The sequence below is a fragment of the Ovis aries genome, chromosome 13 (genome assembly GCF_016772045.2).
Source record: "Ovis aries strain OAR_USU_Benz2616 breed Rambouillet chromosome 13, ARS-UI_Ramb_v3.0, whole genome shotgun sequence".
In the NCBI taxonomy this organism is placed as follows: domain Eukaryota; kingdom Metazoa; phylum Chordata; class Mammalia; order Artiodactyla; family Bovidae; genus Ovis; species Ovis aries.
The window spans coordinates 23,500,225-23,524,025 of record NC_056066.1 but is presented as its reverse complement, the minus strand read 5'-3'; the positions used below and the strand labels follow the sequence as shown (position 1 = coordinate 23,524,025).

The following is a 23,801-nucleotide window of genomic DNA, read 5'->3' as shown; positions in this document are numbered from 1 at the left end:
GATCTTCCCGACCCAGGGATCGAACCCAGGTCTCCCGCATTGGAGGCAGACGCTTTAACCTCTGAGCCACCAGGGAAGATCTTATTAAGACAACACATTTATTATCTTGCAGTTACACAGAAGTCTGAAGAGCATCTCACTGGGTTATAAAATAGATAACCCATGGGGCTGGTTATCAGTGGGGCTGTGTTCCTTTTGGGACGCTCTAGGGGAGAAGCCATTTTCTGGCCTTTTCCATCTCCTCGAAGCTGTTCCCATTCTTGAGCTCATGGTTCTCTTCCTTCATCTTTCAAGCCAGCAAAGCAGTATCTCTCTGACCCATATTCCACCACCACCTCTCTCTCTGACCCCAGCCAGGAAAGGTTCTCTACTTCTAAGAACTCGTGATTAGAATGGACCTATCAGAGGATCCAGGATAATCTATTTCCCTGCATCAAGGTCTTTAATGCATTCACACCTGAACAGTGATACAGAGAAAAGTGGAACACTTAAGCTTCCTTTCTGTCCATAAACTCTCAAAGAAAATGATGTAAACGTTTTCAGTAACAAATCATTAAAAACTCAGTTTGTGAAACACACTTGAGTTGCTATTACCATTGATGTAACCAATAGCTACTACCAGGTGATTTAATTATTTTTTGGCATTTGATTTAGTCACTTTTGTAAGAGAGAAAATTCACAGATTTAGACAAAAAGCAAACAAATGTTAGTAAATATTTTATTTGGACATTTTAAAGTTTAACTTTGTAGCCACTTGCATTATCACTGAAATCTAGCAGATTCCCATTGTAATTTAGTTGCAGGTAGAGAGGTTGGAACTAGAATGTTCAAGACAGTTTATTAACATTTTGGAAAAAAAAATCATGCATCCCATGGATCTCCAGGCGTGCTCCCAAAACCCACCTTGTCCACAACCCTCCTCTTCCTTCTCCTCAATGCCTCCTTCCATGCTGGAACTGTGGAGTACTCTAATGCCATATTTTCCTTCCTCTTTTCACTTGATCTCTCACCTGTATATGTCTGGGAAGAACTGTGATGGAAAGTTCAGGGTTGTTTTGTAGGAATTTTTTTTTTGGTTTATCCATCTGCCTCCAAGCGTCCCTAGAGAGTCATGTCCTCCGGTCCAGGCAAAGCCCACAGAAGTCGATTTAATGGAAATAGTCATTTTGTGAAAGTCTAGTCAAAACCAGAGCCAGGGCTGAGTTGACTCCAGGTAGTAAATTAGAGAAGGTGTGGTTTGCATGGTGCCAGCAGCGAACTTGGCCTTGGTTTGGTAGTTAGTAAAACTACCATTCACAATGGGTAGTCATTCACACCGGGCTTCCCTGGTGGCTCAGACAGTAAAGGATCTGCCTGCAATGTGGGAGATCTGGGTTTGATCCCTGGGGTGGGAAGATCTGGAGAAGGGAGTGGCTACCCACTCCAGTATTCTTGCCTGGAGAATTCCATGGATAAGGAGGCTGGCCGGCTACACCTCATGGGGTCACAAAAAGTCATTCACATAAGTTCTGCAAATTGAATTTGGAAGTGGGGGAGTGGCGAGGGAGGGAAGGGAACTCGGAGGTGGTCAGTGTGTCTTTGGCTTGAACCTGAGTGCCACACTGTTGATGCAGAACCTCTGCCCAGCAGGCCCAGGTCCATCGGGGAACACATGGCCAAGGTGAGCTTCGCACTGCAAGGAGAGCAGCCTCTGTCATCTCTCACCAGGGACAAGGCTCTTTAAGTAAAACCCACACAGATGAACCCCACATGGCGGGCCCACTTGAGTCTTTGAGCTCAGTGTTGGGAGAAAGTCTATTGTATCAGAATCTGATTCAGAAATGAAAGGATGTAGACCGCATGGGGTGGTAAATAGCTCTCTACTTGATCAGTGAGAATGTGAGCAAGTGATTTAACTTAGGCCTTGATTTATTCATCTATGAAATGGGGATGATAATTATACCTACGTAACAGAGCTGTTATTATGATTCACCGATACAATGCATTGGGACTTCCCTGGTCCCAGTGCAGGGGCCTGGATTCTATTCCTGGTCAGGGAACTAGATCCCACATGCCAAAACTAAGACCAGGGGCAGCCAAATAGATAAATATTAAAAAAAAAAAAAAAAAAAGCAGTAGCACCGTTTCTGAGTGGGTGAATCTTGTAGCCAGTATATTATTATTGTTTTTTTTTTTTTTTTCACTGAAGACAAGACTAAGCTACATTTATCTGCTTACAAAACCAGAACATTTGAGCACCCAAAGATATCAAGTTGAATCTGCTGTCTGGATTTAAGCCACTCTCTCCTGCCAGGCTCCCAGGAGAAATAAGCCCTGATGTCACCTTTAGTACTGCTCTGCTCTGCTTGTAGGCGACACGCTGCAGAGCGGGAAGGGGGCAGAGAGATGCCAGCCACCCTGGACCTTCCTGCCGTTCTCCCTGCACAACAAAATGTGAAGGGCCAGCTCTTTCTTTCAGACCTTCGCTCACTCCCATGTCTGCAAGGCTAGAACCAGGCAAGGCTCCTTCTCTGGTCTGCAGTGCCGGGAGTGATGGGAGAGAGGAACTGGTAGCAGCTTAGGAGAAACCCAAAGTGCTTCCGTGACAAAAGTGCTCCTGTCCATAACACCAGATGTGCAAGGACAAGTGAGCTCTCCACTGCAGTCAGGAGGCACAGGGGAAAACAAAACACACAAAGCAAAGACACCCACCTGCTTACAGACGACCTCTGTGCGAGCTAGTCCCAACGAGGTGTCAGCACGTCTCAGGATCCCCGTGTTACTCTCATCAGAGCCAGAGGTCCCGTGAGCCTCAGAGAACGAAGGCCATCCCGTGCCGGAGCAGAACTTCTTCTCAGAGCTGTGTTAGAAATCAGGACACCTACAGCTGTGAAAACTGCTATGAACAAACAAAGCACTGTGTGCCCCAACCCACGTCTCTACAGAGCACAAACTGATTCCCTTCTTATCTGCCAGATCTCAAGGCCAGTTCTCTGAACCACAGGGGTCTTCCCACCGCACCTCCACTATTCAAGATGCTGTCTTGTCACGTCAAAGATTTCTTGTTCCTTTGATGTTGAAGGCATCCCTCTCAAGCTTCGACAAGGACCAAAAACACGAGGAGCTTTGTGAACTGCTCCATGTTAGGAAACAGATTAAATGCCTGTGTTTGAAATGTAAGAAAGGGGGAAATCAAAGTGAAATGAGTGGTCAAAGGGTTTAGCATATCGTGGGTTCAGCAAATCAGAGAAACGTGAGAACTGATCAAATGGCCATGTTCAGCCACAGGAACTTTTGGTTATCTGAACATGGAGCCTGACTGCCTTTGGGGATTCAAGAGTTCCTCTGCCACTTCTTAGCTGTGTGAAACTGGACGGGTTGCTTCCCTGTCCAAGTCAGTTTTCTTACCTGTAACATGGGGACAGTAACACCTACGTTATAGAGATGCTCTGAGGGCTTAGGGAGCTATGCAGTGGAGCACGTAGTGACTAATAAGCCTGGGCACCCAGACTCGTCACTGCAGGGCAGTGACCTTCCTGGGAAAGCCCCACAGGAATGAATGATGCTGGGGTAGGGGGTGGGGAGAACAGAGGCGCCAACAAAAGGAGGAGGAGGGCAACAAGCAAATCTACTCATCAGAGACCCACTCTCTAAGTACTTTGTTAGGTGAGCTCCTCTTCTTTCTTTTTTAAAAAAATTTTGGCCACACTTTGCAGCATGTGGGATCCTAGTTTCCCTAGCTAGGGATCAGACCTGCGTCCCCTGCATTGGAAGCACAGACTCTCAACCACTGGACCACCAGGGAAGTCCCCAAAGATGAACCCCTTTATATCATGCTAGAAAAACAAATTCCGGAAATTTAAATGGCAGGGAAATGGCTCTCTCCATCTGGGGGAGAGACAAGAAATGAATGGTAAATTCTGCAAAACAAAAATAAAACCTGAGTGAAAAGAGGGGCAAAGTGGCAAATAATCAACTCCCTAGACTATGACCACAGAAGGAAGCTCAGTTTAGAGCACACACCCAGCAGAAAGAGGCCAGGGTAAGTCAGTGACTCAAACACTCCGGTCTTGGGACCCATCTGTTACTAAAACATTATCGAGGATCTCTGAGAGCTTGGTTTACATGAGTTGTGCCTATTAGCACTTAACAAATTAGAAATTATGAGTGAGAATTTTAAAGACATTTATGCATTGCATTATTTTTAAAAATAATAAATTCATTATAGGCTAACACAACCTATTGTTACAACAGATAATTCTGTTTTCCAAACTGAAACAAACATTTAGTGGGACGAGTCGCACTGTTTCATAACTTTGCAAATCTCTGTTTAAAAAATTACTTTTATTGGCGTGTAGTTGCCTTACAGTGTTGTGTTAGTTTCTACTGTACGGCAAAACGAATTGGCCACACACATACAGACGTTCTTTCTGTTTTTGGATTGCCTTCTCATTTAGGTCACCACAGAGCCCGGGATAAAGTTCCCTGTGCCACGCAGTAGGTTCTCACTGGTTATCTGTTTTACACATAGTATCAATAGTTTATCTATGTCAACCCCCATCTCCCAATTCGTCCCAATCCCCCTTCCCCCCTTGGTATCCATATGTTTGATCTCTATGTCTGTCTCTATTTCTACTTTTTGCCAATCTCTTTAAGGTCTAGCCTTAAAAAAATGGCAACTGAATCTCCAGATGTGCTCACCCATTCAATCTGCAGCACTGTTTTGACTAAGTGTAGGAAGAGGATGTAGTCTCTTGGACGTGTGGGTGTGTGCTAAGTTGCTTCAGTCATGTCCGACTCTGTGCAACCCTGTGGACTATAGCCCGCCAGGTTCCTCTGTCCATGGGATTCTCCAGGCATGAGAACTAGAGTGGGTTGCCACACCCTTCTCCAGGGGATCTTCCCAACACAGGGATCGAACCCGGGTCTCCTGTGTTGCCAGCAGATTCTTTACCATCTGAGCCACTAGGGAAGCCCCAGTCTCCTGGATACACAGTTAGAAAAGAAAGCACCTCGAAGAGCCCTGGAAAGATCCCAGGAACTCAGGTACAGCTCTGAGGTTGACTTCTGAGAGCCTGGGGTGTGAATCCGGGCTCTGGTATGTCTGTATGACCTTGGCAAGTTATTTAACCTCATAAAGTCTCTGTTCCCTCGTCCACAGAATAGTAACAGCATTGTTACCTCACAGGGTTGGGGAGGATTGACTGAGATGCTTTCTTCATTTAGCATTTTTACCATTGTGTTGGACACATGGTACCTAAGTTAGTGGTTATGATTTTTAAGATATCATTAACAGTAACAGGAATCCATGAAATTTGGGCAGCTGTGGGTCCAATTAGAAGTGTCTGCACATTCAGACTGGGGCTTCCTAGGTGGCTCAGTGGTAAAGAATCTGCCTGCCAATGCAGGAGATGCGGGTTCGAGCCCTTGGTCAGAAGGATCCTCTGGAGAAGGAAACAGCAACCACTCCAGTATTCTTGCCTGGAGAATCCTGTGGACAGAGCAGCCTGGTGGGCTACAGTCCACAGGGTTGCAAAGAATTGGATATAGCTGAGCACGTGTGCACACACCTATTCAGACTGGGTTCTCTGCAACCCCTTTTCTTTTCCAAGGGTTCAAAAATATTCATCTGAGCCACTTTGGTCCAGGGAAAAACATTTTAAATATCCTTTAATCACAGCTTTTCCATCCTCTACATTATATATAAACTAGTGATCATTAAAGCAAATCTGATGGAGAATTATGAATATAATATTTTTTTTAATGAATGAATCTAAGACTAATAAAAAGTCATTTAAACATTTTATGGGAAACAATAAACTTTTACTGATGCAATTAACAGAATCTGGAGATTTTACCAGGTAATATGAGAGGCCCATCATATATCATTTAAGAGGGAAAACTTAAATATTAAGGGCAATTAGAAATTGCAATATATATATTTAAATGATTAGCAGATTGTAAGGCCCGCCCTTGAGAAACTAAACCCATTCTGGACCATCTTTACTCTTAAAGGGAGTAAAGATGTATATCATGTATACTCTTTAAGGGATTCCTTTTATTTAGTTTTGTTATATGTTTATTTGCTTTGTTTTTGTCATTGTTTCTAGAAACTCCATGGCCCCCAGACCAGCAGTAGAGGCACTTGGTGATAACTGACAATCCTCATGGTAGAAGAATTCCCATTCATTTCAAGGAACAGGAGCACAGAAAAGGTTAACAATATTACCTAGTTCCTATAACACGTGGGATGCCAGGATATTCTGTAAAAAGGGAACTAACATCAGGCTCTCAGTTTCCTTCTATTCTAAAAAGATTTATGACCATGAAACATGTGATCTCACAGTAGATTTTAATAAACACATCCATAATTGGAGAGGAGGAAGGAAGGGGAATAGAGGAAGGGGTCGAAGTCACATAATTCCAAGGTTAATGAAGTGACAGTCTGGAGTCCAGTGCTCTTGACCTAGAAACCCTGGATCAAATGACTCTGAGTTGGAGAGTCAGCAGCTCCCCTGAACCATACTGATTCAGCTCGAAGAGAGGTCTGCAGGCAGCAAGGAGCCCAGTGGCCAAGTGGCTGTGATCCCTCATCCACTTAATTTCTTAACTGTTTAGTTTTGGTTGACTTTTCACCTCCTTTCGACTGTGTGGGAGTATTTGAAGGGATGTTCATTTCTTCTCTACCCCTGCTCTCTGTTACTGAGGATGGAGACTGGGGACAGGAAGAGAGCAAAAACGAGAGGTCCAACAGGAATCCTGACAGTTATCTACCCTCTTGAATGGGAAGCACTTTCAGGAATATAGTCTTCATTTATAGATTCTCATTCATTAGAAGAGATTTCTTAGGAGTTCCTCATTATCAAAAACACTTTCATGCATAAGGCCCTAAGAAGGCTCTGTCTGCAAGAATCTCATTGCTAACATGTATCTGGTGCTTGGCAGGGGTCAGGCATTGCTCTGGTGCTTTCATGTGTATTAACGCATAACTCAGTTACTCCTCCCAATAGCTTTATGAGTTCAGTACTACTAACATGCTCACTTTACCAGTGGGGAAATCAAGGCACAGAGGGGTCAAGAAACTTGCCCAAGGTCATACAGCAGTTAAGCCAGGATGTATATCTACAGACTTCACCACTCTACTACATCGTCTCTCTTATAAACAAATGCATCTTTCATAACACAGAAGATTCTAGAACATAAAAGATTCTTATGAATATATTCTTATTTTTCTCAGACTAAGCTGCAGGAGGCAAAAAATAGAACAAACTCAAAAGTCCTTAAGAAATGAAAATGGGAACCGCCACTAAAACTAAATGATTAAAAAGAAACAAATAGGTTGGCAGATTGGCAGGTCAGTAAACTAGCCACGTGCTGAAAGGGCTTTTGGAGACCTGGCTGGTTTTATTAGTCTTGGCTGCCGTGGGGATGGTCACTCAACTTCCTTAATTTGGACTAGCAATGTGCTAATACAGTAGTTACTGCTCATGGTGGTCTTTCAAGTTTAAATTACCTTAAATGAAATAAGATAAAAAATTCAATTTTTTAGTCGCATCAGCCACATTTCAGGTGTTCAATAGCCACACGTGATTAGTGGCCACCAAAGTCCGTGGAGCAGATATAGAACATTTCCATCACTGCAGAAAGTTCTACTGGACAGAGCTTTTTGCTCTGGTCTCTCCAGTCCCTCCCTGCCCCAACACTCTGATTCCCCAACAGAGCCTGCGAGGTGCCCATGCTGGGCAATGGGTAGTAAGAAAGTGTCATCTTTACAGGTGCAGAAACTGGAACACCAATGAAGTCAACACAACAAAGACTAAAACGTAGGAACATGTTCTCGCAAGGATGACAGTCATAAGCTAGAAACAGAACCTCTGGCGGCTTACTGCAGTCACAAAGCCATCTTTTCTATGTTTATAACACGGTTATTTGGCTAAAAGCAGGTTGGCCATCTCAAGGTCCCACCTCTCCCCCTTTAAACAGAACCAAAGGTCAAACAGTAACTGCTGCTGCTGCTGCTAAGTCACTTCAGTCGTGTCCAACTCTGTGCGACCCCATAGACGGCAGCCCTCCAGGCTCCCCCGTCCCTGGGATTCTCCAGGCAAGAACACTGGAGTAGGTTGCCATTTCCTTCTCCAATGCATGAAAGTGAAAAGTGAAAGTGAAGTCGCTCAGTTGTGTCCGACTCTTAGCGACCACATGGACTGCAGACTACCAGGCTCCTCCATCCATGGGATTTTCCAGGCAAGAGTACTGGAGTGGGGTGCCATTGCCTTCTCCGAAACAGTAATGGTTCAGAAATCTGTGTGCATTTTACCATTCACAGCTTCCCCCAGGCCATCTTCTCAGCCTGACTACCATCTTTGCTGTCTCTTCACCAGCCACTGACAGAGTGAATGAATCCTGGCGAAGGCCTGCCCTTCTGTGAGCATGAAGGAAAATCAATCCTGATCGTTGCTCATCTTTGCAGGCGGGGTTTGGCTTTCCAAATTCAGCCCCCATTAGCAGCCAGCAGCCCAGGAAAGCCCAGTCTGCTGAAAGCCCAGAGCACATAATGAAGCACTGCCTAATGGAAGATTCACAGAGCTGGCTTGATTTATATTTTATTCTAAACCAATTTAGGGTTGATGCAAAAGAAATAAAAAACATCTTTGAACTTCTGAAAAATGGGACTTCAAAGATGTTTTCCTTTCTTCTTCGTCGAATCTACTTTTTTAAGACTGTTTCCTGCATGTCTAAACAAAAAAGCCTTTGTTGAGAGATTTCAGATCCTGATTGACTTAAAAGAGGCTTTGAAATCAAGGGACAATTAAATTTACTTTTAGCTACATAGAAAAGGCATGGTATTCACTACTGTCAAGCACTGTGGGGAATCTATCCTCATAAAATTCTACATTTCCTAAATTAAATTATAAACCCATTTTTTCCCTGGGAGAGATACAGTTTTAATCACATGGGTCAAGCAAATACCATTATGGTTTAGATGTCTTTAAATACTTTCCCAGGGAAAAACTAATAGCTTTATCTTAAGGTGCCCACCAAGTGTTTTTTTTTTTTTTTTTTTTGGTTTGCTTTTTGCTATTTCTTGCAGATACAGAAAGAAAGAATATAGGCTAATAATAATAAGACAGGCAAGAATCTTAAATGAACAGCCCTCCTTATGGTAACCAAGTTAATCGGGAAGGGCAATGAAAACCATGGTATGCATTGGGTTGGTCAAAAAGTTTGTAAGATCCTATGGAAAAACCCAAGTGAATTTTCTAGCCAATCCAATATTTATCCAAGGCCCCAAAAGACAGAGCACTACGACTTTTGAGGCTCACTTTCCTTTGGTACCTCTTGGTCTTTATCTCACCTGAAGAGCGGGCTGTCGCAACACACACAGTGATACATCCCTGGTTCCTTGTTATTCAGGTAGATCCCACTGAAAGGCTGAAAGTAAATGAGATATATCACTGTTCAGGTTTCTCATAACACCAGCAGGACATGATACAATAGGTCTAAATCCAAGATTAAGTTCTCCAATAAAGGAATTGTTGTACTAATTTCACAAAGTGCAAGTATCACTGGAAAGAAAATTACAACATGCCCAGTAAAGCAGTCTGCAGGCTTGTTTACGACTGGCCTTTATTGTGCCAAATATTCAAATTATGACATTAATAATGCTTTGTATTTATATAGCACCTTTCATCCAAGAACATCAAAGCCTGTGACAAAGCAAGAGAATGGGCCTCTGGATTGTGTTAGATCTCGGCCTCCATTTCAAAAGTTAATACAACAGGAATCTAGTCCACTGACTAAAACACTCTGAAATCTCCAATTAAAGACAGGATATAGATACATTAAAAAGCAAAGCTCAGTGAGATTGGGGTTGCGCCTTTAATATGCTTCACGTGGTGTTTAGGATACTTCATACTGAATAAATGCTAAATAATGAGCAAGATTCTCCCAGTGCCTTAGTTACTACTTAGACAAAATTACCACGTTAAATTGTGGCTTAAGGAGTTTGCAGGTTCCGAGAACAGGACTGAGCCAAGACTATTATATATATATTTTAAAATGTTATTTGGTAAACTGATCTCATTGTTTGGAACAAACAAAGACCATTTTTGCCCAATTCCATCTTTTCTATCAAAGAAGTTTCAAGAAAGAGAAACTGTTGCATGAGCCTCCTGTGAAAATCCACAAGCAGTGGCTGATGGCAGGCAATGTCCTACTCTGGAAGAGAAGCTGAACACGGGATGGGTCACTGAGTCTCAGAGCTGATTCAGGAAACAGGCGGCCCCTTCAGCCCTCTCTAGACAAATCCCCAGTCAAACGTTCACATTCCCTGTGGTAAGAGTAACAGCACATTTTCAGGGAACAGCGTTAACAGTCAATTGCAAATTAACCTACTGAGCCCACCATCTGGGCACACTCGGATGTTTTCCCTCTAAAATCCCTAAACTTGGCTGCAGACATCAAACAGTGGTGAGCTGGTCTTTTTCTGGCCTGTCCCCTTGAAGGCTTGCACCTCACGCTGGCACAAAGGGGTATCGGGGTGAAAAGGAAGTTTCACCTCCCTCCCACCTGGGCTGAAGAGACAAACACGCCAAAGGGCTACCCAGATGTGAAGCTGATCTAGAAATGCCTACTTATGGGATCTGGACAGCATGCTAATATTCACAATATAATGTTTTGTTATTGCAGGGGCAGTTGGACAGAGGAAGTGACAAGGAACTGGTAACCACAATAAGTTAAAAAATCAGACATAAAAGAATCCTTCACTGACCTATTTTATGAAATGACATCTCTCCTCTGCCTCCTTGCCTGACTTCCTACTGTCTACCCTCTCACCCTTTCTCCTTAATTTTATACAAGTCCTGTCATATTATGTAGGGCCACACTCAGCTTCTATTTCACTCGCTCATTCCAGTATTACTTGAAAACCAAGTGTGTATCCAATGCTGCACTGGGTACTAAGGTTGCAGAGGTGGAAAAACAAAACAGAATTAAACTAACCATGGCTCCTGCACTAGGAATTTGCCAGCAAGTCGGGAAGAGATGTGAGCTGGCAGTGGTCACACCATGTGACCGCAGTTCTGATGGGGAAGTTAGCAGCGAGTTGGGGTACCACTAGTCCCTCTACTACTAGGGAAGTCTTCATGAAACCTTTCTGGACCAGGTAATATATGAGATGTCTGAGATCAGGGTTTTCTTTTTCTTTAACCTTTTATCATCATGATTTTTCATTGCATGGCTGACTGGTGTTTATTACAGGAAAATGCCAAGACACTAAAGTGAGTTTTGAAGGATGAGAAGGAGTTAATCAGATAAAGGAGTAAATCAGATAAAGGAGTTAATCAGATAAAGAAATTTCAGACAGAGCAGCCTGGGCTGGGTGGCTCACGTCACAGAACAGAGCAATGTGGAGAAGGAAGACGAAGTTGCTGGAAAGGCAGGGAGGGCCAGATCATAGCAGCTTTCATCAGACCATGCTTGTTGTTGTTGCCCAGGTGCTCAGTCACGTCTGACTCTTTGCCACCCCATGGACTGCAGCACACCAGGCTGCTCTGTCCTTCACTATCTCCTGGAGTTTGCTCAGACTCATGTCCATTGAGTCGATGATGCTAAAGAGTTAAAGTGCCAGCTTACTGAAGATGGAAAGCTATTGGAAACTTTTAAACTGGGTTGCACACACAATCAGAGCTGGTTTTTAGAAGGAGCACTCAAAGGACAGTCAAACGGCCACCAGTTCAGGCCTGGTTTTAACTATGGCAAGAATAGTGGAAATAAAAAGATGAGGACGGATTTAAGAATTGTTTTGAAGAGAGAACTGAAATGAGTGACTGTATAGGGAGGGGTTCAGAGACAGAGACAGAAAGATACCCCCATCCCTGGGTTTTCAAAATCTATCCTATGGACTAAATGTTCTGCACTTCCACGGACTGTAGCCTACCAGGCTCCTCTGTCCATGGAATTTTCCAGGCAAGATACTGGAGTGGGTTGCCATTTCCTTCTCCAGGGAATCTTCCTGACCCTGGGATTGAACCTTTGTTTCCTGCATTGCAGATGGATTCTTTACTGCTTTACCACAGGGAAGCACCTAAATGTTTGTGTATCCCCCTCCAAATTCATGTTTAAGCCCTAACCCCCAAGGTGATGGTATTGGAGGTGGGGCCTTGGGAGGTGATTAGTTTATGAGGGTGGAGCCCTCAAGAGTGGGATTAGTGCCCTGGGAAGAAGAGACATGGGAGGGATGACCTTTTTCTCCCCCACATCGGGACACAGCAAGAAGGTGACCATCTGCAAACCAAGAATAGAGTTCTTATCAGAACCAAATTGTTTGGTACCTTGATTTCTCAGCCCCCAAAACTGTGAGCAACAAATGTTTGTTGTTTAAGCCTCCCCGTCTGTGACATCCTGCTAGAGAAGCCCAAACTAAGACTATGTGTGCACCAGCGCGGCCTTTCCCTTCTTCGATCTTGTCAGTACTACACACCTGTTGGAAACGGATGATACACTTAATGATTTGCAGGTTATTTCACAGAGAACTATTTACAAAGATGGGGACAGGGCTGATGGATACCAGCCAGGGAAGGTCCCTGGGCCGGTGACTGAAAACACACTGCCCTATCGGCCTGTGGGGCACAGAGTGGGCAGAACCCACGAGGCCGAAGCTGGAGGGGCAGGCTACCTGCAGGGGTGGGGGGTGGGTAGGCTGCAAGCTGCGTGGGAGGAACACAGCCCCAGGGGACCCTCAATGCCTGTTTTTCTACTGTGTCCTCTGATCCTGCTGGCCTCTCCCAGGGGCCTAACTCAATCAGGAGTCAAGAGGGCAAGGGAGCTGCTTAGCCTTCCCAGAGTTCAGAGCAGAGTGAAGCACGTGGATGGCAGATCTGGAAGGAAAACAGTAACCTGCACAAAACCTAGCTTCTACTGACATTTGACTTTTTAAAAAAATATTTATTTATTTGACTGTACTGGATCTTAGTTGTGGCACGTGAGACCTTTAGCTGTGACATGTGAACTCAGTTGCAGCATATGGGATCTACTTCCCTGACCAGGGATCGAACCTGGGCCCCCTATGTTGGGTGTGCAGAGCCTTAGCCACTGGACCACTGGGGAAGTCCCTGATATTTGATTTTTAGTTACTGCTCAACTAGTCTGTGAACCCCTTCGTCGTACCTGGCAGAGGACTAGCAGGTTACTGCTGCCCAACAAAAAGCACATGCAACTGAATTTTAATTTTGAGTCACCAAATAGAAGGCTGAGGTGTTTCCCTTCTCTTTTCCTAGCCTCATGGAGCTTATGGAGGCTTATTGTTCTGCAGCATTCTAAAAAGTTACATGTGGAAATGAATCAACTAAAAGGGATTTATAACATTACTTAAAATAATGGATGATGCTCATTTTGTAAAATGGCCAAATGCAGAGTATAATACACCATCTGTTTGAGAATCCCACGTATTTATTCTCCTAAACATCTGGCAGCTTATCTTCAGGCTGCCATTTCCAACTCCAAACCCTGTGTGGCTCTGTCCTTCAGAATAGGGCTGACTTACAATGCTCCGGGAAGACACACAACTGCTCGGGGAATCACAGGTAGCTCTCTTGTGCTATCTGCATAATGGCTAGTTTCCTGTGTCTTTCCTGGGCTTACCTGGCTCAGTGGTAAAGAATCCATCTGGCAATGCAGGAGATTCGGGTTCAAATCCTGGGTCAGGAAGGTCCCATGAAGGAGGAAGTGGCAACCTGCTCCAGTATTCTTACCTGGAGAATCCCATGGACAGAGGAGGCTGGTAGGCTACAGTCCATGGGGTTACAAAGAGTTGGACTCAACTGAGCACACACACACATAAGGAGTACTTGCTCTATGCTGGGCTCTTTTCCAGGCACTGGAGAGAGACCCAGCTGTCGACAACACAACTGACCAGCTAAACAACAACAACAGTCTCTTTCTGAGAAAGCCTTTATTAAAACCCCACCCACAGGAAGTTTTCAAAAATACCAGTATTTCATCAGAATCTATGGGATCTCCTGGTCTATCTAATGACTTTGGATTGGCAGTGAAGTTGAAGGTGAGACCATGATTATATGGCTCCAGCACATGGATAGCTTACCTGAATTTTGCAGGGACCTCTAACTTCAAAGATATAAATATCCTACAACATTCAAAACTGCTGTGCTGGGGTCCACTCTAGGGGGTCTGATTCACAAATGAAAATATCTACTAACCTGGCCCAATAGCTATTTTCCAGTGGTCATATTTGGACCTAAGACAAATGACTTGCTGTGAAACGCAGCGTGGTAAAAATGGTACTATACTGAGTAACCACTGAGGGGTGCTTTCTCAGGAAAGGAAAGAAAGCCAGGGTTACTGAAGACAGTTTCAGTAATATGTCCCCCTCTTGGCCTGCAGTGGTTCAACAGTCCCAACGCTTGACTTTTTGAGCCCCCACTACCTGCAGGATATGTCATGTGCTAGGATGTCAGGTACTGAGCAGGGAAAACCCAGCTTGGGGCTGGAGAAAGGCTTCCCTTTGGGAGTGAGATTGGGGCCAAGAGCTGAAAGGTGGGTTTGAATGAGTTGGAGTTGGGGGAGGACACAGGGTGAAAGGGCCTAAAATGGGGAAAGCCCAGGGTCTTGGAGCTGAATGAGGAAAAGTGGCCAGATCTGAGGATGGGGGTGGGAGGTAGGGACCAGAGCTTTGGGGCCTTATTAGCCACTTTTAAACTTTTTTCTTTTACTTTGAAAACAAGAATTTAGAGTAGGGGGTGATGTGGTCAGATCTGTTTACAAAAGATCTGTTTCGAGGCTGAGAGAATGGCGAGGTGAAGAGCAAGGACGGATGTGAGGAGCACAGCTGAGGCAGCTGCTTTTGAGCCAGGGATGGTGGGGCCTGGGCCAGGGCAAGCAGCAGAGAGAAGGGGGGGCGATGAGAAGGTCATTCAGGAGGCTGAGTGGGTGGACCGGCCGCCGGAGGGCAGTGTGTCCAGAGAGAGGTTTCTGGCTTGCAGAACTGGAAGGATATTCGTAGCCAGAGGAGAATAGTGGAGGGTGCCAGATTAGTAGAAAAAATGATGAATTGTTTTTTTTTTTTAATTGGAGGGTAATTACCGTATATCATGATGGCATTTACCACACATCAACATGAATCGGCCATAGGCATACATGTGTTCCCTCTCGCCTGAGCCCCCCTCGCACTCCCCGCACCCCTCCAGGCTGTCTCAGAACACTGGCTTTGGGTGCCCTGCTTCATACATCAAACTCCCACTGGCTGTCCATTTTACACATGGTAAGGAGAAGGCGGGATGAACTGAGAGAACAGCACCAAGTTAGGTTTTGTAGTGAGATCGATTCCAATTTCTCATGCACCACACCCAACACATCTACTCAGGAACCGTAAATGAGTGTAGCTTACCGGCTCTGTCCCTTTTTCTCTCGTGACATGGAACTGCTCTGGTGTCAGCTTCTTCTGCCACTCACTCTTGGAGAGAGCCGGCTGATGTTTTGTAAGAGACCCTGTATTGTTAAACAGGAATTTCAAAAAAATGAAAAAAGCAAGGAACACTGAGGTTGACTTCCTTGGATTTGTCTAAGAAAATTTGGTTATTTCTCCCAAAGAATTAGAGTCATGCCTTCACTACAGATATTTGTATTTTAATTGTTTCTTTGTATTTCATTGCATTGTTTAGACTCTCCAAATAACTACTCTATAAGAATGTATTTAGTAGCAGTGGTTGACAAATTGCAAATTATTAGATGGGTGCTATTAGCTTCAAATGATGTCTTTGATCAAGTTACAGATTTTTATATATTTCTATAGTATTAAAATATATTTTGCTTCAAGAAAAAGCCAGGAAGGCACAATGACCTTTTCTTGCTAAGCCTCTCTCCTGAAGTGCACCAGTTGCCAACAGAACACACCATTATGTCCCCTCCACTCCCAACCTTTCCTTCTTCACAGAGACCAGAAAGTTCAGGTACAAAATGCTTTGATTGACTCATTAGTTTAGTAAGAGATGAGTAATAAGCAGAGAGCCAGTTTTCCAGTTGTCCTGGGGCACAGAAGTTAAAGAGGCGGCTGAAATATGAAATAAAGCAGAATAAATTCTCCTTGGTTTGCTACGGGTAGAAATCAATCCTTCTTCCATAATTACGTTCAAAGGAGTATTTCCTGTCAGGATACAGCTGGGAGTGGCTGTGAGACTGGAGAGAAAAGATCGTTGAGCCAGTGGGTTATTAAAACCCTCTTCCTTGTTGGTTTATAAAGATATCTCTGATTTTGTTCATCAAAGGAGGTCTCTATTAAAAATTCTTCTTGTGTGAAAAATAGAAGACTCCTACAGCACACATTCCTGAAAGGGAAACTGAGACCTACCATACTCTATGATTGGGCTTCATGGTTTTTATCCACTTGTGTCTTCCTTTCTTCTGCTTCCTACAGCTTCTATGTTACTTTTATTCCAATGAGCATAAACAAAGTAACTAGCATAATACTCTCTTTGGCCAAAGGGTTGGGAGGTGGGGAGGTGGGAAGTCTAATGTCTATTATAAAGTTCTAATCATCCAGTGTTAAGAATATGAAAGGATCGTATCATCTGCACACCTCAGCTCACACAGGAGAAAACAGAGTAGTGATCGAAGGCTTTATTAGGAAGGTGGCCTTTCGGCACAGAGTTGAAGGAAATGTAAACAGACACATCAGATGACTACCTGGAAGACCACTGCAGGCAAGAGAAGCAACAGGCTGGGTGTGCCTGGCATGTCCCATGAACAGCAAAGAGGCCCGAGCGACTTGGGTAGAGCCAGCAGGGAAGGTTAATAGAAATGAGAACAGACAAGCAATGGGGGCCAGACCACGTAGAGCCTTGAAGATTATTATTTCCATCAGTTGGTTAAGGCTGAGCTGGGTCCTCTCTAGTTGCGGTGAGTGGAGGCTGTTTCATTATTGTGCATGGGTTTCTCATGGCAGTTGCAGAGCACGGGCTCTAGATGCGTGGGCTCAGTAGTTGTGGTGCATGGGCTTAGCTGCTCCAAGGCACATGGGATCTTCCCAGACCAGGGATCAAACCCATGTCCCCTGCACTGGCAGGTGGATTCTTAATCACTGGCCCACCAGGGATGTTCAGGCCTTGAAGGCTTTTGTAAGAACACTGGCTTTTGTTCTCAATGAGTTTGGAAGGCAGTGGAAGGTTAGCAGAGACATGGAATGACCTAACGTATTTTAAAAGAATTAGTGGCATTCGTTCCAAAAAAAAAAAAAAAAAACGAAGCAGGGTGAAAGCTGAAGCAGGAGAACCATTACAGAGGCAGGCCAGCTCTGGGAACTGCGGCAGCGTATATCACGGCTGCAGTCTAACCATCATGTTTACTTCTTCCACCTGGTGGGGGTTTCGGTATCTATAAGACAGCTCACAGGCTATGGCTCAGAATATTATCTGTATCCCTTGCTGAAAGGCAGAGACCTGGACTGGGGTTGCAGCAGTGTAGTGGCTTAGACGTGATCACATGGTGGACACAGTCTGATGGCGGAGTGGGGGGATCTGCCGATGGGCCAGTTGTGGAGGTGAGAGAGAGAAAATGTCAAGAGTCATAAGCCACAGCTTCTGGGCTCTGGAAGATGGGGAAAACTTCGGGAGGAGTAGGTTTGGAAACATGGTTTTGAATTTGTTAACTTTTAAAATGCCTATCAGGTATTCAGGTGCAGGTGTCAAGTAGGCAGTTGGCTATATGGATACAGAGAGGGAGAGGTCCAAGGTGGAAATGTGAACTTTAGGATTCCTCAGCCTGAAGCTGTCTTTTTCTTGGAGGCTGAAAGATCCTCAAGTCAGTGAGTGAAGACAAAACAGAAAGGCCTGAGGATTGTACTCTGAGGCTCTCCTCGATATACAGGTTGAAGATACATGGAGGCAAGCAGGCAGGTGGGAAGGAAACCGAGATGCAGTGTCCTAGTGAAATGGAGCAGGATCCTATGGTCCTTCCCCAACATGTCCTCAGTCTGCCTTTTGTCTGTAAAATAACTTTAGTCAAAGAATAAGTTTAATCAGGAACTTCCCTGGTCGTCCAGTGGCTAAGACTCTGAGCTCCCAGTGCAGGGAGCCTGGCTTCAATCCCTGATTAGGGAACTAGATCCTACCTGTCACAACTAAGATCCCAGAATAGCCAAATAAAAAGTGTATTTTAAAAAACCACCAACATTTAATCAGAGAAGTGAGAAAATACAGAAACAAAAGCAAACAGTCAAATTAGACAAAATAATAATAATTTAGTCATTAAGCAAAGTCAACGACTTTTAGTTCCTTCTCAAGGGATGCAGATATTATTCTGAGCCGTATAGCCCGTGAGCTGTCTTATACCGAAACCCCCACCAGGTGGAAGAAATAAACATGATCAGACTGCAGCCATGACACAAACGACCACAGTTCTCAGAGCTGGCCCGGAAATAGGAACAGACCTGCCCCGGAACTGAAGATGAATTGTACGCGAAACCATCAATGGCACCGATTAGATCGCCGCATACGTGATTTCAAGATGACTGTCAGAGCTGACTGTGCTGTTTCTGCCTGTAGCCCCCTCCCATCACCTACTAAAGCTCTTGCGCACTGAAGGGGGGCGGGGGAGTCAACCTTCGGACAGGAGTCCTCCTCGCCCCTGCCCCGCCAAGCCCAGGTGGCGGGCCTCTGAAATTAAGCAAATTTTTCGCCATTCTCGCCTCTTTACTGGCTTTTGAGCAGCGAGAAGTGGGACCCTACTTTTAGTTAGGCTTTTCAGCTCTCACCACGGGACCGCTGCGCTCTCGCAGCACCTGGCCCTCGGGATTTTCCTGAGCAGCGCTGCGGCCATGACGACGCGCCAGGGTGGCTGTGAGGAACTGCTGCTCCTGGCTTGCTGGCCCCAAGAGGCGGGTATGAGGGACATTCTTAGCAGCTGCCGAATCCGTTTTGTTTCGGGGATCCTCCCTGTTTCTCCGCTGCTCGGCACTGGCTGTCAAAGTACACTTTTCCTCGGTGGAATGGAAACGTGTCTGGATGAGCTGATCTCCAAGACCCAGTAAGTCAGTCCACCGGTGTGCAGCCGGGCTAACTTCTCTTTGAGCACAAAATACTCTTTGGGCATTTCGCCAATTGGTTCTGACATGGGTATGATGTCCAGGAGCATTTGTGCTGGGGACTCTATTGGTTATCGTCTTGAAGAATTTGTGACAGTTCTGTCTTCTGGTGTGTGAGTGTATATTCCATTTGTGTGAATGGTATCTTTCTTGTCTTTTATAAAAAATGGGAGATTTGGTTCAATTTATTTGAAAATTTTTAGCTATGAGATTATGAATAAAGAAAAAGAATTTTTTTTAACAACATATGGCAACAGTATTATTTAGACTCCAAGAAAAAAAATGGGTTAAGATGAAACTCTTCTGAAATTCCCAAACTGGTTCTCTCTGCATATGCAGTTATGAAATATGTACATAAGTCTGCCTTACATAAGTATTGGTATAACAGTTCAATTACTTTGGGGGGGTTAAGGCTTTAAAGGGTTAAAAATTATAATATGTAATTAAAGTTACTAAAACTGATGAGGGAGCACTTCAGTGTGTAAAGCGAGGGGGATACATGTTGTTGGTGAGAGGAGGTATAAAGAATGGAGGTATTTTTTGTTGAGGAAAGATGATGATAATAATTTTGTCCTGGAGCTGGCTGTGATCTCAGAGGGGAGAACAGTGAGTGGTTCTGAAGAGAAAGCTTAGTTTCCTGCCTAGGAATTGAACCTGGGTAACCTGGATGAAAGCCAGGAATCCTAGCCAGCAGACCACCAGGGGCAAGAGGTTAGAAGCAAAGTGGTCCTGGCACTTTACCTCATTTGAAAGCAAGAATGTCTCAAGGAGGCAGAAACTGTAAAAACAGGTACAAAGTTTATCATAAGAGTATACAGCACAATAATGGGATGGCATACAGATAAATCATTTGTTATTTAAGACAGAAGAATACACAGCTGGAGAGAAGGGGCAGGGGCACCCTAAGGAGGAGGAGGGCATAAGAAGTAAGGCAGAAATACACACCCAGAGAGGAGTGTGGGTGTCCTAAATGAGAAGCCAGTAAAAAGGTGATTTAAATCCCTTAATTGGACAGTCCTTCCCCATCTTTGTTTACATTTGGCCAATTCTTTTTTTTCCCACAACTGACTGGTCCTTGAACCCTCCCCATAATAAGTGCGCAACTTTTTGTCGACCCCCAAGAAGCCTTCCTGCGCATGTGTAGACAGGGAAGTTTTCTTTGACCTCAGGAGTCGACACCTTATCTTTTTAGCCAAGCTCAGTTTTTGCCACTAGCTTTGTCATTGGAGGGTTTGGGTGAGAAAAAAAGGTTGAATTTTATTCCACTTGACAAACACCAGCTGTCCAACCCAGGGGCCTATGTATCTCCTACCTCAGTTGTTTCTGGATGGGGACAACTCATATGGATACAAAAACTGACAAAAGGTTTGTGAAAAAAGGGAACTTTGAGAAGAGTTTTATATGTTGTCAGGAGTGATTAAGATTAGACTGGATTTAATTAGGTAAATATACTTTGTTATTAATAGTAAACTGGTATAAAAGTAGAATTTGGTTTTCTTTTTCCTTGTTAAGAGATAAAAACTTTCCTGGAATATTGTGGTGCTTTTGACAACAGGTTGTAAGTTTCTTTCTCTAGCTAACTTTGAGTATCCCAAAGGGCCTATAGGCATCTCAGAAGAAATGTTAAAGTAACCAGGATTATTTGGTATGTTAAATTATATGGAACACATTTGATTAACTTTCAGGTCATAATGCTGAACTGGGTGAGAAATTTAAAGGATTCTAATGGAAAGCTATTGTTTTGCTTCAAAGCATATTTTTGACCCCAACGCTTGGGATGGAAGTTATCACAGAGTATAATTACTTACGATGTGTACCACTGCTGGTTTTAAGTTTACAGCTAAAAGTACATGTACAATGCTTGAGTGACAACTGTATATAAGTGATAAAATGTATAGACTATAAAATGTCTCCCTGTCAGCATCTCTCTGTACTTGTTATGTCTGATTAGTTTTCCCTCAACATGGATAATTAAGTACACAGCATAGGGTTAAATATAGCTACACTTTTATCCTTTCCATTCATTTATGTAATTATAACTAATGCTTATTGTATAGCTACTAAGCACCAATACTGTAATAAAACATGTTTAGTTTTTTCATTTATTCTGTATAATAACCCTATTATTATCATTATCCTTATTTTACAAAGAAAAGAAAAAAAAACAGGCTTAAGCTTACCAAGTTCAAGACATGCTCAAAGACACACAGCCAGTGGGTGTGGCACTGTCAACACTGAAACCCCTTAACCACAAAACTATTAGTTGCCTATCATTCTCAATGGTTGCCTACTAGTTTGTTGAATTGAACTTTCATGGTTTACTTAAGCATTCCTTAACTGATGGACATTTGGGTTATAGCCAGTTTCTCCTCTTAAGAGTAGTGCTGTTAAAAGCATCTCTGCACATATAACTTTGTTCTTCTTTGGAATTATTTCCTTAGAATAAATTCCCAAGGGTGGGTGTCTGATAAGTGGGCAGTTCCTGTTAAGTATTGGTGTCTGGCCAAATTTTAATGTTGCTGAAGAACCTCAGATTCCAGGGCAATTTATTAGGCTGTTTCCGACAGCACTAAGTACAAACATAAAGGGCAAATTTCCGCTGAAACCACCACCCTCTAAAGGGGAATGAGGAGGGCTCCAGCTCAGAAGTGTGATGCCTGAAGCACCACCTGTGGTTCTCAGGAAATCAACACTTAGTACTGAGTGGGCAAAGAACAAATAGGAGATTGGCTGACTAGAGACACCAGGAGGGGTCTGAAGTCAGTGACCCCAAGTCATATTTGATCAGCTCCCATTGCACCCTGGCAGGGCTTTTATTTATTTAACACTACATTTTGAAGTTTTCAGGGGATAAAAAGAATTCCGAGTGACTGGGGACATTTATAGCACAGATATTTATCTTTAAATATCTTCAATGGACACATAACAAATGGATTTCAAGATGGGCTAGCTGGGGCAGTTGCCCAGAAAGGCAATCAACACGTGGCACTGTGTCCCCCAAACTGGACGTGAAATACAGTGCCAGCTGACCCAAGATCCCACTAGAATCCCCTTTAGTGACTGTACTAAAGGATGAGGTGTCAGCGTGCCCCAATCCCACAGAGCAGCCAAAGCTATGTCGTAGAAGAAACGCACACTTTCCCCCGGTCTGTGTCACAGCCACTGACTAACGATGGTTATCAGGTTAGAGGGGGGAAGGGATTACGAGTCCCCACATTCCCCCTGGGTCCTGGAAACACAGATATAGAGGTCAGGGAGCAGATCCACAGGCATGCAAAGTTAGAACTGCCTGCTTCTGAGACGCAGAAAGCAGCAGGCATAACTGGATGAGGGGGACAGTGTAATTAACAGCACAGGGGGTGGCTGCAGCCGAGAGCGCTCTGGGCGGGCTGCTGACCCAAAACCGCCGTCCTTCACCTGGAAGCCCGGCTCCAGAGTACAGTTTATACAAAACAAAACAAGTATGTGTGCACGTCCGAGGAGAGGACCTGTACTTTTCCACAAACCCTTATACGGGTCAGGGACTCCCCCGCCCACGCCCCTGCAAGTTTACAGCCCGCAGTCCTTAGATGGCAGGGGGTGGGCGGGCAGGAGCTCCCCGACGGAGCTTCCGGAGAATGGACGAGTCAGGTCCAGGACCAGCCGGCTGGGGCCCCCGAAACAAGGCAAGCGAACAAAAATCGAAAGCCGGGAGGTGAGGGCGGGGGCTGCGAGGCCTACCTGCTTGCGGGGATCCAGCACCTGCGCGGAGGCCGCCGCAGTCCGCTCGGCCCCGCGCAGTCCACCCGGGCGCCTCGCGGAGGGCCAGGCCCCGCAGAGCCCGCAGCAGGCGCGCCATGACGTTTAGCGCGGCCGGGCGGAGCCCACGCCACGGCCCCGCTCACTCACGTAGAACCCGCCCCCGTCTTTGAGACTCGGTTCCGCCTCCTTCCTCTTTCCGCTCCTGTCTGCACTACAGCCACCGCTCCGCTCCGCCTATTTTTAACCTTCCCGAGCTCCTGCCCCCGCACTCCTCCAGTTCCTCCATCCCTCCTGCTAATCCCTTTCTGCTCCTGTCCCTACCTGCCTCCCCTTGGCCTTCTCTGGTACCCTCTACTCATGTACCACCCCCCAGCTCCCTGCGTGCCTCCACCACATCCTTTCCTGCCTCTACCCTGCGGCTCCTCCTCTGGTCCCACCTAACTGCATGCATTCCCACTCTGCTCCCCACCCCCAGCCCACTAATCTGTTTTAGTTGGTTTGCATTTTCTAGAATTGCTTATAAATGGAACCATTTGGGGGGGGGGTGGGTCTAGTTTCTTTCATGCAGAATAAATGTCTTGACACTCCTTCCAGTTTTTGCATATAGCAACCGTCATTCCTTGTTAGTGCTGAGTACTATTCCGTTTATAGCCGTACCACATGTATTTATCTAGTCACTTGTTGATAGATATGTATAAAGTTACCAATTTTTCCTTATTAGAGATGAAGCTGCTGCGAACATTTCTGTACAAATCTTTGTGTTACCGACCACAGTTCTTGGACTAGAAATTGATAAAGAAGCCAGATAAGAAATTCAGACAAGGCTTAAGTGGGACTTGTGCTGCCACAGGAGAGAGTGAAAACAAGAAACAGGTGCCCTTGATTCCTCCCTGAGCAGGGGTGAACTGCTTCCTTATATGAAGTGAGGGTAGGGGCGGGTCCAGGGGTCATGCTGGAGGGGTTCTTTGGGTGGTTTGCCCACCCTCTT

General features: G+C 44.8%; 1 protein-coding gene across 2 annotated transcripts; it reads right to left on the bottom strand.

Moving 5' to 3' along the window:
* Positions 1 to 704: 704 nt before the first annotated feature.
* On the bottom strand, positions 705 to 22,917 carry MSRB2 (methionine sulfoxide reductase B2). Of its 2 annotated transcripts, XM_012188317.4 has the most exons (5): positions 22,793 to 22,917; positions 15,383 to 15,483; positions 9,335 to 9,411; positions 2,692 to 2,839; positions 705 to 1,672 (listed from the first exon to the last, which is right to left on the bottom strand). In XM_012188317.4, the coding sequence occupies exons 1-5, from the start codon at positions 22,908 to 22,910 to the stop codon at positions 1,568 to 1,570; spliced, it is 549 nt and encodes a 182-aa protein (XP_012043707.3). In that variant the 5' UTR covers positions 22,911 to 22,917; the 3' UTR covers positions 705 to 1,567. The 2 variants fall into 2 exon arrangements, with proteins under 2 accessions (XP_012043707.3, XP_060253322.1); XM_060397339.1 differs by lacking the exon at positions 22,793 to 22,917 and adding an exon at positions 13,621 to 13,730 and having other exon boundaries at positions 705 to 2,839; positions 15,383 to 15,486.
* Positions 22,918 to 23,801: the final 884 nt, after the last annotated feature.

Excerpts from the sequence above, each read along its gene's own strand:
- MSRB2 (XM_012188317.4), bottom strand. The coding sequence starts at position 22,910 with ATGGCGCGCCTGCTGCGGGCTCTGCGGGGCCTGGCCCTCCGCGAGGCG. Across the intron at positions 15,484-22,792 it reads TGCTGGATCCCCGCAAGCAG|GGTCTCTTACAAAACATCAG; the intron begins GTAGGCCTCGCA and ends TTAACAATACAG. Across the intron at positions 2,840-9,334 it reads TGCGACAGCCCGCTCTTCAG|CTCTGAGAAGAAGTTCTGCT; the intron begins GTGAGATAAAGA and ends TTTCTAACACAG.